Source organism: Triturus cristatus, chromosome 1_2 (genome assembly GCF_964204655.1).
Source record: "Triturus cristatus chromosome 1_2, aTriCri1.1, whole genome shotgun sequence".
Lineage (NCBI taxonomy): Eukaryota > Metazoa > Chordata > Amphibia > Caudata > Salamandridae > Triturus > Triturus cristatus.
The window spans coordinates 170031579-170045821 of record NC_140580.1 but is presented as its reverse complement, the minus strand read 5'-3'; the positions used below and the strand labels follow the sequence as shown (position 1 = coordinate 170045821).

The window sequence follows — 14243 nt, the reverse complement described above, 5'->3', positions numbered from 1 at the left end:
GGTTTAGCCGCAGCCCTGAGGCCTGCTCGAAGGCGTGCAGGATCTGGAGGCACTGTGGCCCGGAGGAGGCTGGGTGTGACAGGAAGACAAGGACATCGTCCGCGTACAATGCGATCTTGTCCGTGTCCGTATTGGGCCACTCCCATCCACGGAGGCTGTCTTCAGCCCGCACCAGGGACGCCAAGGGCTCCATCACCAGGGCGAATAGCAAAGGAGAGAGGGGACATCCCTGCCTAGTACTCCTGGCAATGGGGAAGGCCTCCGACAATACCCCGTTGACCACGACTCGCGCTCGCGGGTGAGCGTACAGGACCTGGACCAGAGAACGGAAGTGGGGCCCGAACCCCATCTCGGTCAGCACACCCTGTAGGTGTTTCCAGTCCACCGAGTCGCATGCTTTTTCGAAGTCTATGGACAGGAGTGCCAAATATGGGGTGAGCAGGTGCCGGTTTGCTACAGTCAGCTGCAGCCTTCGAAGGCAGTGGCGGGTCACCCGCTGAGACATTAACCTGCATTGATCCGGGTGCACCGGTAAGGCCATGTAGGGTTTCAGCCGTTAGGCCAGAATGGTGTCATAAAGTTTAATTTCAGTATTAAGGAGGGATATGGGGCGATACTCTGCACACAGAGGGGGGCTGGGACTTCGGGAGAACCACGATGGTGGCAATATCCATTTCCGGCGGAAAGGAACCTCTTTCCATGGTTTCTTTAAATAAGCTGGCTAGGTGGGGTGCTAAGGTGCCTCGGTATGCCGCATTATACTCCTGCGGAAGGCCATCCGCAGGATCTTACCCGGGGAGACCAGGGTGATCGCCTCCTCAATTTCTTTCAAGGAGATGGGATGCTCTAGGTCCTTCCGGGCAGCTGGATCCAGCCTAGGGAGGCACACCCCACCCCGGTCGAGGAGAGCAGCAACGGTCAGCCCGGGGGTGTGTGCTGTGTACAGCCTCCGGTAGTATGCAGCAAAAGTATTTGCCATTGCCACGGGAGCACATTGCACCGCCCCAGCTGCATCCACCACCTCTGGGATGATACGATTCGACCTGGGATATGTGGCCTACCTGTGCAAGATCGTACCGTTCTTGTCCCCCCAGCCGTAAACTCTTGCTAACGAGGACCTCCAGAGGAGCTTGGCTGCATCCAAGGATAGTTGCTTAATGTCATCCCGAAGGAGGGCTAATTGCCGGGTCTGAGCGGCGTCCTCAGACGTGGATAGTAGCTGTTCCAAGCAAAGCGCCTGCGCTTCTTTGGAAGAGATCTCCTGCAGCTGTGATTGTCTCTGGATCTTAAGCTGCCTTTCTGCGAAACCTCGTATGGTCGCCTTTCCCGCCTCCCATAGGGTACCCAGAGAGGCTACCAATCCCTCGTTGGTAGCAAAGTTTCGTACAAGCTCTTTCCCCACCTCTCGCTTGAAATCTTTGTCCTGGAGAAACCAGGCGTTCATCCTCCATGTTTGGTGTTTGGTGGGCCGTGGGGGGGGGGGGGGCCGGGGCTGAGCTAAGGAGTATCGGGGAGCCCTGAGCTAAGGAGTATCGGGGAGTGGTCGGAAATGCCTCTGGGGAGGATACGGACGTCAACAATCAGAGAACAATCGGGCGCCGGGACAAAGATCGCATCTATATACGCTTGGGTGTGGTGAGCCGCGGAGGTATGTGTAAATTGGGTGCTGCGTGGGTGCCATATGCGCCATGCATCGCAAAGCCCCAGGAACTCAGCCCAGTTTCTCAATTGTTTCGCACTCGCCGCCCGGGCGGCAGATGGAGGGCCTGTTGTGTCAAGGGCCGGGGTTAAGACTGCATTAAAGTCTCCCGCAATGGCCAATTTGCCTGCGGGTACGCTATGTAGCAGGGCAGCAGTATGTGCAAGTGTGGGCGCAAGCACGGAGGGGGGACGGACATATACCGACATGAGAATGAGGAGTGAACCAGCCAGCGATCCACAGACTGTCACCGATGAGCCTTGAGGATCATGTACCACTTGGGAGAGGACAAAGGGCAGTGTATGCCGCAGAAGGATTGCAACCCCTCGTGAGCCCCTGGAGAAGCCGGAGTGCCATACCCTATCGTAGCCGTAGCGAGCTAGGAAGGGGCAGCAGTTACCTAGGAGGTGCATTTCTTGGAGCATGAAGATATCTATGTGCAGACGCTGGGTGTACCTTAAGACCGCTGTGCGTTTGTGCCGGTCCAACAGCCATTGACATTCCACGACAACACGTGGAGAGATGCCATAGGGGAAGTGTTATCTGTCATGGTAGCCGTTTCTTGGTCTAGGCGGAGCGTGTTACTGTGGGTATACAAACGCGCTTGGGAGCCCGTGGTGGTGCGTGCGATCATTTACTACGGGGGTACTCCCATCCCTCTCACCGGCAACATGTGTTATTCCGTGATAGCTGAAACAAAAACCAACAAAAAGCAGAACAACATACAGGAAAAAACTCTCCCACCTCCCCCCACACCCTACACTTCAGGAACAGAAGCATCTGTCGACCCCCAATAAAACAACACCCAGTACACGGGGCGAACAACCAAACTAAAACGCCTGGTTATGGGGAAGCGTGGAGGACCCCACCTCATGAGCGGATGCGTGTTTACATCGGAAAGTTAGGAACAGGTCAGAGACAGAGCGCCGTCTCCGGTTGCGGAGCAAGGCCCGGCGGGCAGAGACCGGCTCAAGCAGGGTCTCTCAACAGCATCGGGCTACAGGAGAGGTCCGTGTCCGGAAGGTCAATCGCGGAGGGCGGGGACGCAGCACCTCCGCCGGCCAGTCGGCCAGATGAGCCAGAGCGCCTCCCAGTCGACGCTCCCTCCTCAATCTGGGATGGCCGTTGTGTGTGACCCGGCGGGGAGTCTGAGCGGGCCCGCCTCCTGTCACGACACCTGCGGGAACGGTTACGTGGAGGCTGGGGAGCGGAGCGGCCTAGCCCGCCCCCGCATCCCCCCGCCCAGGATGCGACCCTCAGCCCGCAGAGGGCTCTCATCCGTCGCCCAGGTCCAGGCCTCCGTCGGGCTGTCGAAAAACAGTGTCTTGTTCTCAAATACCACCCTCAGGCGAGCCGGGAAGAGGAGCCGATACTGAATGTTAAGTGCCCTCAACTTCTGCTTGACCTCTCCAAAGGAGCGACGTTGGCCCTGGACCTCACGGGTATAATCTGGGAAGATCATAATGGTGCAGTTTCCATGGAGGAGCCGTTGTTGCTTGCGGGCTTCAGACAGGATGATGTCTCGGTCCTTGAAATTAAGAACCCACATTATATAATCGGGCGGGAAGGAGCACCCGGCATTGGCTTGGGGGCCAGGGACCGATGAGCCCGCTCGATCGCGAACCAAGGGGATAGGGATTCCTCGGGGACCCACGACCTCAGCCACCTCTCCAGGAAGTCCACTGTACGACCCTGTTCCGCTCCCTCCGGAAAGCCCACCAGGTGGAGGTTGTTGCGTCTGGACCCGTTTTCTGCGTCCTCCGCCCGGCGGTGCAACTCCCCAGTATGGAACTGAAGACGAGCCACCTGCCCCTTAAGTTGCTGCACGTCATCTACAGAGGAGATCCTGGACTCAGTCTCTTTAATCCGGGCATTTGCGTTACGAAGGTCCTTCCTGATGAGTCACAGCCACTCTTACTTCTGCGATTTTGCCCTCCACCGAGGTCTGGGACGTGTGGATGGCCTGGAGGATGGTGGCCAGTTCAGTGGACGGAGGAGCATCTTGCCCAGCCACTCCCCCAGTAGACCCCCCCCCCTCTGGGGTTGTGAAGCGGTCCGTTTTAGTCTGGGTGCCAGGGACCTTCGTTGATCTGTCTGTTCTGCGCATATTCGGCCCCCGGGGAGGAACGGGCTCTCAGTGACCCCTCGGCCGGACCCCACTCTGGACCACGCAGTTCCGGGACTGAAGTAGCCGGTGACCACAGAAGCACAGCAATGGACAGCACCATGCCGGGGAGGAAAGGCCCAGCCGGGTCAGATCACATCAGCCGCGGGTCGTAGGAGGTGTGCCAGGAGTGGGGGGAGAGGAGGAGGAGACGGGGTGGAGGGAAGGAAGCCGTGCTGACCAGGCCCCACGCACCCGCCTGCCGCCCAACCGACAGCCGAATCCTCCACCCAAACCCAGATGCCTCGGCACCCCCACTCCTTACCTCCACTTCAAAGCGCAGGAGCTCGCTGCTTGCCGCAGGCCTCTCACCGACCGCCAGCGGGGCCCGCAGCAGCGGCACAGGCCTCAAGTTCAACAGGGGCAGACAGGAAGCATGCAGGCCTCCCCCCGCGGCCTCCGTAGGTTCTTCACCTCCAGGGATGTTGCTCGGGCCCACGGGATGACAAGGGGGGAGCCCCACTCCCAGCAGGCCGCCCAGAGGCCCGGGTGGTGTCCCCCCATGAATGGCCACAGCCCCAATGGATCTCACCGCAGATGTAGGAGAAGTCTGGCCAGACCCGGGAGGGGGGCAGTGATGGAGTCCCTCCTCAACAGCTCACGCAGCGAGCGGAGGCTCGCAGCTCCGCCAGGAATCCACCCTGCCCGATTCAAGCTACCTCCATGGCACAATGGTGACCGCGGCGCCACTCACGATCAGTTCAGGCCCCCGGCAGGCACTAGCTTAGCAAACCCACCACTGTATTGCGATGGGGCCCCGCGGTATCCGGGTATCCAATCCAGGCCCCAGGGGGTCACTCAAGGCAGTCCATCAATTCCAGCAGCCGCGGTGTGGCGGGGTCCCACAGCGCCACCGCCCGCAGTCCGGGATAGCGGGGTCTACTGCTGCCACACGTACAAACCTCCAGCAGAGGCCCGCGGTGTCAGGCACACCTGACCAGCCCACGGGGCAGTGGCAGAGACCTTCACCCCCAGCGGGGTGCACCGCAAGAAGCAGCCCCCAGCGGCCGCCAGGCCAGGCCCCAGCCGCAGGCGCAACAAGGAGAGCTCCGGCGTCCCCAGGCACATCACGTAGACCCTCCAAGGGCGCTGATGGCATTCACCAAGGCCCCCGCAGAGCCGAGCCACAGTAGGCAGAGCCGGGTCCACCACAGAGCAGCGGGCCAGCCCCAGACAGGAGCGCTGCAGATCGCCAGGTACTGCAGACGCATAGACTTTTTCCGCCCGACCGGCCGATTTTATCGCCCACTCCCGGCAGCGGACGCCAACGCTCAGTGTGCCCAGGTCTCACGGGGGGGGGGGGGGGGGGGAGACCAGCTAATGCCCATAAAAGCGGGGAGAGTTGCCAGCTACAACAGGGGCCCCACCGTGCAGACGAACAGGGGCAGGCCCGAGGTCCTCACGGCAGAGGCCGCCATTTTAGAGATGCCGGGCGGCGGGTCCGGGAGATCGGGGCCGCCCACACCACTCCAAACCGCCACCCCGTCCCAAGCGGAACTCATGCGACACCCCCCCTCCCCCCCCCCCCCCCCCCCCCCCCCCCCGCCCAGCAGGAAGGCACTCGATGCAGGTTGTCAGGAGGTCCCGATGGAAACGGATGGCCGAGCGGATGACGGAGGGGTCCGGAGCACACCTAAGGTGCGACCGCCATCTTGACGCTCGTGGCCACGCCCCTGCCTGGTCCATTTTATAGCAGTTTTGTAATAGAACAAGCAGTACTATCTATTTATTTGCCACCAAGTCTTTTGGGATATTTATGTATTATTCCCTACCAGCGAGAGCCTTGTTTTCACCTTGGAGAAACCCTCCAGAGTTTAGGAAATTCAAGAATGTGCTTTTCTTCTGTGTTGTTGTCTGACAGCAGTCTGCTTAGCAATTTGGGCTTCCATAATACGCATGCAGGTGTATGTACACACGTGTAGGTGTTGTGAGTGTGTTTATGCACATTCTTAACTTTTTTTCCTTTATGTATTAGAATAACAATTTGCTATGTTAGGCTTAATTTTCCTTTTTGCAGCTTAAACCTTGCTCCACTTTAGAAACAATTAAGGTCATCTGGAAGTTTAATTTGTATGTTTTTTTGGCTCCAGTTCAGAGTCTCGAATAACTGAAGCAGCTCTGCTGCATTTGTTATCCATAATTTGTCTTTTATCTTTTCTTTTTTCTTCTTGAAAATCTTTTTCTGTTTGCACAGCGTGGGAGATAAACTTACTTCTCTGATTGGCTTTTATGAATTTTAATAAGGATCCCATGATACAGAAATAAAATATATTTGCACTTATAAGATAATAATGAGTACAGTTTAGTTTGAAAAAAATCCACACTCTTACGTTCTTCTCCCTGGTAAAGACATGAAACTGAACTGATTGTACCGGTCATTGCATTAGTTTGAGTCCTGATGAAACAGCACACTGACTTGATATGAGTGTGTCATGTCCCTTGTTTTTTTTAACCGTCTTCCCATCTGACTTCTAGCATTATAGTTTTAAAACAGTTTCCTGTGATGTTTTACTTTTCCTAATGACTCCAGAATTTATGGATTGCAAACAAGCAGGTATTAAAATAAAGACAGTGGGTGTTACAGATGCGGAGTATAGGTTTCCTTTAACCACAAAGTAAATGGGTTCAGGCAGTGTGGATCCACACATTGAAGTAAGGGGCCCTTCCATTGTGATTGCAGGCACAATAAAGGCAGCTGACACAGTCAAACTGTCTAAGAAGTAAAGGAACCCTTAACTTCCCCGTATGTATTATTAAGTCCCTTTCAGATATGCAGCCTGGACTTTGAGATGGTTTTGATTTGATCATATTCATTGACCACCTCTTGTTCAGCCCATGACGTTTTTTCGCTGAAATGCTAGTCTTCAATATGATGTCAGACATCAAGAATGCTTTTGTTGTTTTCATCATTCATTCTAGAGGAGTCCCTTAATCTTGAATCCCCTTTTTTCTGGTTTGGAGTTTATCTGTAGCACAGGCAAGAGCAGAAAACAGTGAAGATGTACTTAGAAGTTTTTCAGAATGGATTTTGAGAGACCATCTCTGCTTCTTGCAATGAATTCTGTTGGTTGCCAACTGTTTTCTGCTACCATTCTGCTTCATTGACAACTCACCTCTCAAGGAAGCAGATTTTTTTTTTATATCACAAATGGAATACATTCTAAGTGTGTGCCTGTCCATCTTTAGGGCAGCTGTTTCATATAATTGGAGCAACTGCTCATTCATACCAACCACAAACACCATTTGTTAGAATTTTCCAAACCTTTTGGAACAAGTGGATTTGTTGAGCAAGGCTGCCTTTGAGTAGACTATGTCCTCATAGGTAAAGATGTGTGCTAATGTGCTTCCTCATTGAGAAACCTGAGGGGACTAGACACCACAGATGCTTTGGGATGCTCCATTCTAGGGAAGATTGTACAGCAATGCTCATTCTCCAGGAAGCATCCTCCACATCAACAGTTCCTAAAATTAGTGGCGAGTGTCCAACATTATCAAATCATTGTTTTTAGTTTTAAGGGTGTTAACCAAATGTACCGGTGGTGCGAGCAGACTTGGTGTGTACATTATTTTTATCCATACCTGGACGACAGTTAACTGGTTTCGAAGAAAGCATTTTTTTCCAGTCCAGGATCGGGCAAAGCAGCCCAGGAATGATTACCATTTTGCACAGATTCCATCTCCACCCACCAAGCATTCTGAATTTTCTAGGTGCAACCCTAACTTCCAAATCAGCAAGACCTTATTCCACTTATGAGCGGGCAGAAGTATTCCTGAAAATGATTCCCCTTTAAAAATGTAATTCTGACCGTGAGGATTGATGACCGCACAATATCTGATGCACATCCAAATTCATCACGCAACGTAAAGGGACTCAACTCTCAACAAAAGGAAAAGAATATGGAAGTATATCATGCCTGAAGAACCAGACATAGTCTTCAGGCACTATTTAACGGAAGACCAGCACTACATGAAATACATAAAAAAATAATCCCATTACAGTTCTGGGTGAGGGACATCATGCAAATTGCAGGAATTGTTCTCCTACGTAAAATGGGGTTCAAAATGTGGTTTAAGAAGGCAAACCAGTGAAGAGCGACCCCGAATGCAGGTATGAAATACAGTGTGGATGCTGAAATGGAAATTGATCAATGCATGCGCCCCTAATTGAAGGTAAGACCATTTTCTTGGTACTGTCTTGGATGATGTGTTGGATACCGTCGCAGTGAAGGTGATTGGGGGGAGGGGGGTGACATAAACAAGGTGTGGTTCCTGCAGTGGGAGGCTGTAGGAGAAGGAGCAACTAGAACAATGTCTAAAGAACTAAAAGGGAGAGAGAACTCAGACTAGAGATATTGGACTTACACTACGTACGGTGGAGAGAGATTATTCTTTTTCATCCATCGTGCACCCGCTATAGATGATCTGTTTATGACTGTCTGATCATGAGGCTAAAGGGGGTCAAATATGAGTTTTCCATATCAGTCCATGACAAAAAGAAATAAAGAAATCACGTAAAAAGGGATGGCGATGGATTTAAACACACAACACAGGAAGCTTGGAAGTTCAGCATTGGACTTTTTAGCGATCCAGCACTCGGGGCTGAAATGGAGGGACTCAGATAGCCTTAATGACTAGTATTTGCAATGCAATAGGTCTCGCATTTACGAGAGTTAAAGCTATTGTCATTTACAATGGCAATAGCACAAACTCTTGTAAATGCGAGACCTATTTCACTTCAAAGTCACGGGAGCCACTGTCTGGAGCTGCTTGAAAGTGAAAGCCCGCAAGGTGCGCTGAATGTAAGAAAAGCACATCATGCCTGCAGTAGGAGAACCGCATTAAACAAAATCGTGCTTACAGACTATTTTAGCAGAGCAGCTCAACCTAAAAAACTGCTCTCCTTCCACTGAAGCTCACTGATACTTATACCAGATTAGACAAGCTTCCTCCCTCATTTACATGTTGGTGCTTACAAGTCTTTGAAATAATTTTCAAATGACCTACCCTTTTCCACTTTATAAAGAATTCCTGCTGAAAATCTGGGGGCAGGCAGCAGTTATCAAGACCTGCATGAGATTTTTATATCCAGGGGGCGCTGGCCCTGTACAGGTGTTAAAGTACTGGGTTCATTACTTCACATAGTGTCATCCTGAGTAAATGACTTTCCTGTACATTTATCTGCCAGTGCCTGAATTCCCTAGAAATAGACTAAATATTGTAGGTGCTACAATATAGATGCACAATGGTTAGTATTTTACTAGACTAATACCCTTGTTTGCACATCCGTTTTCCTGTGACAACTGATCTGTGAACACATAGTGGTTGTAGAAAGCTTAGAGGGTGTTTTATTAAGATTTGTTTTCTTCTGCAAAACACACATAAAAAAAGACACATTATTTGCAGGCACAGAGTGCGAGTCATTCTCTAGAGTAAAAGGCACGTACTTGTTCAATGACATATGTATTGCTGTAGCGTAGTGTGGGTAAATTAGAGAAAGTAACCATTGCATGTGGGTACCGTGCCATGTTCAAATAGTGAAACGGTGTACATTGCATGAATTGTATATTAATGTAGCATCACTATGAGATTAGCATTTGCAAGGCAAATGGATCCATCTTTTATGTCCTATTGCACACAGGCACATACAAAAGTGCATGCCTCTGTATCTGTTTACATATTAAAGACAGACTGGTATCGCCATGCTTGTTGTATGTTTTTTATGCATTTTAGCATAACGTGAATCCTCTCTTTTAGGCAGTTGTCATGGTTTTAGAAGCAAGTGGAGATACTACATATAAAATGATGCTCAAATTATTGGAATCACTTTGGAAATCTGCGGTCATCACTATGGACCAAATGAAAAGAGTAAGTCTGCTATATTCTGGTATAACAGTAATATACTTATCTGAAAGTACTTACAAGATAGTAAATATTTCTATGAAATTCCCTTGTTTTTCATTACACATGATCGGTATAAATACAGAATTGGAACTTAGCAAGCACAGTGTTTTATTTTGATTGATGTTTGTTGGAAAAAATTGAATAGGGTTACTCTCCGAAACTGGTTGTTTAAAACAATTGCAGTATCTCACTTTAGCCTGCCTTTGTAAGAATAAGAAATGCACAGAAATGGAAAAATATGACCCAGTCATGCCACATTTCTCGTTATCCCACTGAACACACCTGTGCAGTGTCAGACTAGGATCATGTAACTATCTGTAATCTTGCCCGGGCCCTGAGCAGTGTGAAGATTACACTTTGTTTATATACAATACACTATGTGTAGGGGGCAAGAGGGCACAGAGCTAGTGCTAAAACACCCACCGACCCAAGTGATTTCAATATATTATTAAATGAGATGTTCTCTGTAGGAAAGTGCCCACATTCTTTCCATATTTTGGTGACCAGTCTTTCTAGAACTAAAATGTTCCAGATATTTGCATGCCACACTGATCGAGGCAGTACTTCTTTCTTCTTCCACCATGTTGCAGTGGAAAGCTCTGCCACACTAAGATGCTGCCAGATTAGAGTGTGATCTGCCAGATTCAAGGCAGAACTCTTGTGGCCTCAACCAAAAAACATCAACACTCCAAGTTCTTCCACTGCACAGTAGTCCACCTTTCTAATTGCCTCTAGCGTATTTTTCCAGAAGGGGACAATGGCCAGGCACAACCGTCATATGTGTATAGAGTCATCTCCCTGCTACATCCCCTCCAACAGTTATAGCTAGCCCCAATGAACATTCGTTGGAGTCTATCTGGGGTATAATACCAGTGGTACATTATTTTGTAGTGGACCTCTCTATTCAGCACTCACAGCATGTTTTATAAGTATGTTCCCATAGTGTTTCACACTCCATATCATTAATTAATCCATTCACACTTTCCTCCAGCTATGTTTGTATATGCCACAGCAAGGGGAGTTGGTTTCTAAAAGGATTTATAATTTTGATATGACCTCCCTTAGATGTCTTTCTTAAATGCCGTGTCATGCAGCTGCTACATGCAAAGACTGGTGCATCACACAATGACAAATATCATGTAGTGCAAGAGCTTTGATTTGTCAATTCCAAAATCTGTTTTATATTGTGAAAACGAATGTTAGTTAAAATACAGTCTAGACCGTTGGGAAGACTTCAGCCTAGAGCCATACCCGGTAAACTCTTGCCCCTAGATGACACCACAGCATATCATTCTGTGATTCACAGCGTTGCTGCGCAGTACACGATCCACAGCTCCAGAACGTCACAAATCACTGAGGAAACTGGGATAGTACCGAAGAGCATAGAGGAAAACAATGAAAGACAGAAAATCATCCAGACCGACAGTGGATGTTGACAAAAAAAGCAGAGAAAGACTGAAATCTCAGGTGTTTCATTTGGCCTTTGACCACTTGAGTAAAAATACAGCTGGTGAATGGGAGTGTTTAGGCAGAATCTAAAGGGGACAATTTCCAACTCTCACATAGTGCCACCAAAAACGTGCCCAAAAGGACAAACAAAGGTTTGTAACCTTTATCTAACCAAGGACCACATGTCCTAAGCATGTATGGTGTGCGAAGAGTTTCTCCCAAGGACTCCTAAAGTGAGGGTGAAACAAAGGTGGGAGCATTACACCTTGATGCAGTCACAGGCAAGACATACACTGAGATTTGGGACTGTCGAGCGATGAAGAATCACTTGAAGAGACTGAAGTGGCTCAGGGAGAATGGTTGGATGTCTAAGACAATGATGATGTAGAAAATGAAGAGATGCCAAAAAAGGCACATAAAGCCGCTGAACACAAATGCTTGCTTGCAGTGCCTCAGGATTGCGGTGGGACAGAGCCTAAAATTTCTGATACTAAGGGCCTAATTTATATGTTGGCCGAGAGAGAATGCCATTACGACTGTGTTCCCTCCCTGCTAATGTAGTGTTTCGTCTACGCGATTTTAAATACGGGCGAACGATAGTTGGCCCATGGTATTGAGTACTCCTTAATGTAGGAAGCAGGCTCTGTATATACTATACCAAAGTAAGGTATAGTGTGCACAGAGTCCAGTGGATCCCCAAAGGTTGACAGAGGCAACGGTAGATAATACCTAACTCTCTATTTGTCGTAGTGTGGGCGAGCATTAAGGCTTTATCACAGGGTAGTTGTCGGAAGCTGGGTTTCTGTTGGAGTAACCACCCCTCCCGCCCCCCACTTTTTGCCAGACTACTGATGCACTTTGACTTGATGTGCCCTGGGTCCCTGTTAATCAGGTTTCCAGGGCCTCTGTTCTTTCTGAAAAACTGTACCTTGTTTCCCCAAGCCTTTCCTGGGAGGAGGTGGCCACACCTCCTCCAGGCCAGGAAGAGCCATCTGTGGCAGGGGAGCTTCAAAGGCTTGCAGCCTTTGTAATTTGACCCCTAGCCTCACCTGTTATCAGGAGCAGGCCCCCTTCCTATCTCCCCTCCTTTTCGGCAGGAAGACAGGCAGGAAAAATTAGCCAACCCAGAAGGTGTGCCCACCTCTGCTAACCCCACCACTCAGGTGGGGGAGGCGAGGTGAAGCCCACTCTTCGGTGCCCTCCATCTTGCAGATGGCAGGCACTCCCCAATCAGAATCAGGGATTGTGCTTACTACCCCACGTGGGGTGAGCACACCAAGTGTGTAGTCACCCTGAGGTCAGTAGCCCATTGGCTACTGACCTTGAGACCCTTAAAACGCCCCCTAAATACAGTATTGTTCTGTGTGGAGTTGATTTGTATGAAACCCTGAAACTGTGCAAAACTGATTCTACTTACCTTTTCTCTAGGAAATGACCCAGTGTGATATCTACGCAAATAAATGGACGGAATGCTGAATAAATCCTACATTCTCTCCAAGTCAAGAAATCTGGGTTAAATCCATCGTTCTTTTGCTCACCATGCCACCCCAGTTTAGAACCAGCCATATGCAAATCAGTCTTGACCCTGTGCCTCATGGGAACAGTCCAGACCGAACTGCCAAGCCAAGCCCTCCCTGGTCCGGAAACAAGCATCCTGGGACCGGTTTCTGGGCATTACCCTTCATCAGCCAGGCTAGCTTGAATCCAGTGGCACAGTGAGCAAGGGATCAACGTCTGGACATACCCATCCCACTTAGGGTGAAAAGTGCTACCAAACAAATGATGGACGGAATGCTGAATAAATCATACATTCTCCCCAGTCAAGAGATCTGGGTTAATTCCATCGTTCTTTTGCTCACCATGCCACCCCAGTTTAGACCCAGCCATATGCAAATCAGTCTTGACCCTGTGCCTCATGGGAACAGTCCAGACTGAACTGCCAAGCAAAGTCCTGCCTGGACTGGAAACCAGCATTGTGGGACCGGTTACTGGGTATTACCCTTCATAAGCCAGGCTAGCTTGAATCCAGTATGTATGACATTGTTCTGCATTCTGCTCATCAATTGTTCTTTTTGCATTCGTCACCCCGAGCGGGACGGGTATGCCCAGATGTGGGTCCCGTGCTCTCCATGCCACTGGAGTCAAGCTATCCTGGCTGATGAGGGCTAAAAGCCCGAAACCGGTCCTAGAATGCTTGTTTCCAGTCCAGGGAGAACCTGGCCTGGCAGTTCGGGCTGGACTGTTCCCAATGGGCGCAGGGTCAAGACTGATTTGCATATGGCTTGGTTCAAACTGAAATGGCATGGTGAGCAAAAAAACAATGGATTTAGGCCCAGATCTCTGTACTGGGGTGAATGTATGACTTTGTTCTGCATTCTGTCCATCAGTTGTTCTTTTTGCAGTGTGATATCTAGGCATATCATACTGAGTAGAAAACGTAACTTAAAAAGTAATATGAAAATTAGGTCAGTTGTTCTTTGCGGTGACACAAAGCCATAACACAAAGAGTTGACAATTCCTTTAAAAATAAGGATCCTTTGCCCGGGTAGGCGGGAGGGTTGCTTATGACTTTGATGAGGATACCCCTGGAAGAGAACTAGGATTACAGGTAAGTAACTAATCCTTCTCTTCCAGGGGATCCTCATCAATAGTCATAAGCACTAGAATAGAATAGCAAGCTTCACCTCATCTGCTGCGGGCAAAGGAAAAATAATAATCATTAACAATCCAGCTCAGACAACTAAACTTGATAATTCAGACATCTCTGTTATCTGAACAGATTTCTCAAGGAGGCTTGGCCTACTTGAGTATCTGCCCTGGAGTTGGATTCAAGACAATAATGCCTTGTGAACGTATGCACAGATCTCCAGGTTGCTGCCTTGCAAATTTCTGCCATTGGAACATCATGCAAGAAAGCTACTGTAGCTGCTTTTCCCCTAGTGGAGTGTGCTTTAGGTGACAACAATAGGGGCTTATTTGCCAGCTGGTAGGCCAATTTTATACAAGACACTATCCATCTGGAAATGGATC

At 49.6% G+C, this 14243-nt stretch overlaps 1 protein-coding gene across 5 annotated transcripts in view; it reads left to right on the top strand.

The window, feature by feature from the left end:
• Nucleotides 1-14243, top strand: part of PDCD4 (programmed cell death 4) — a 468841-nt gene that overhangs the window by 279625 nt on the left and 174973 nt on the right. For all 5 annotated transcript variants that reach the window (XM_085603425.1, XM_085603423.1, XM_085603426.1 and 2 more), the window contains one exon: nucleotides 9618-9728. In XM_085603425.1, coding sequence (XP_085459551.1) covers nucleotides 9618-9728 — 111 coding nt within the window. The remainder of the gene's footprint in view (nucleotides 1-9617; nucleotides 9729-14243) is intronic.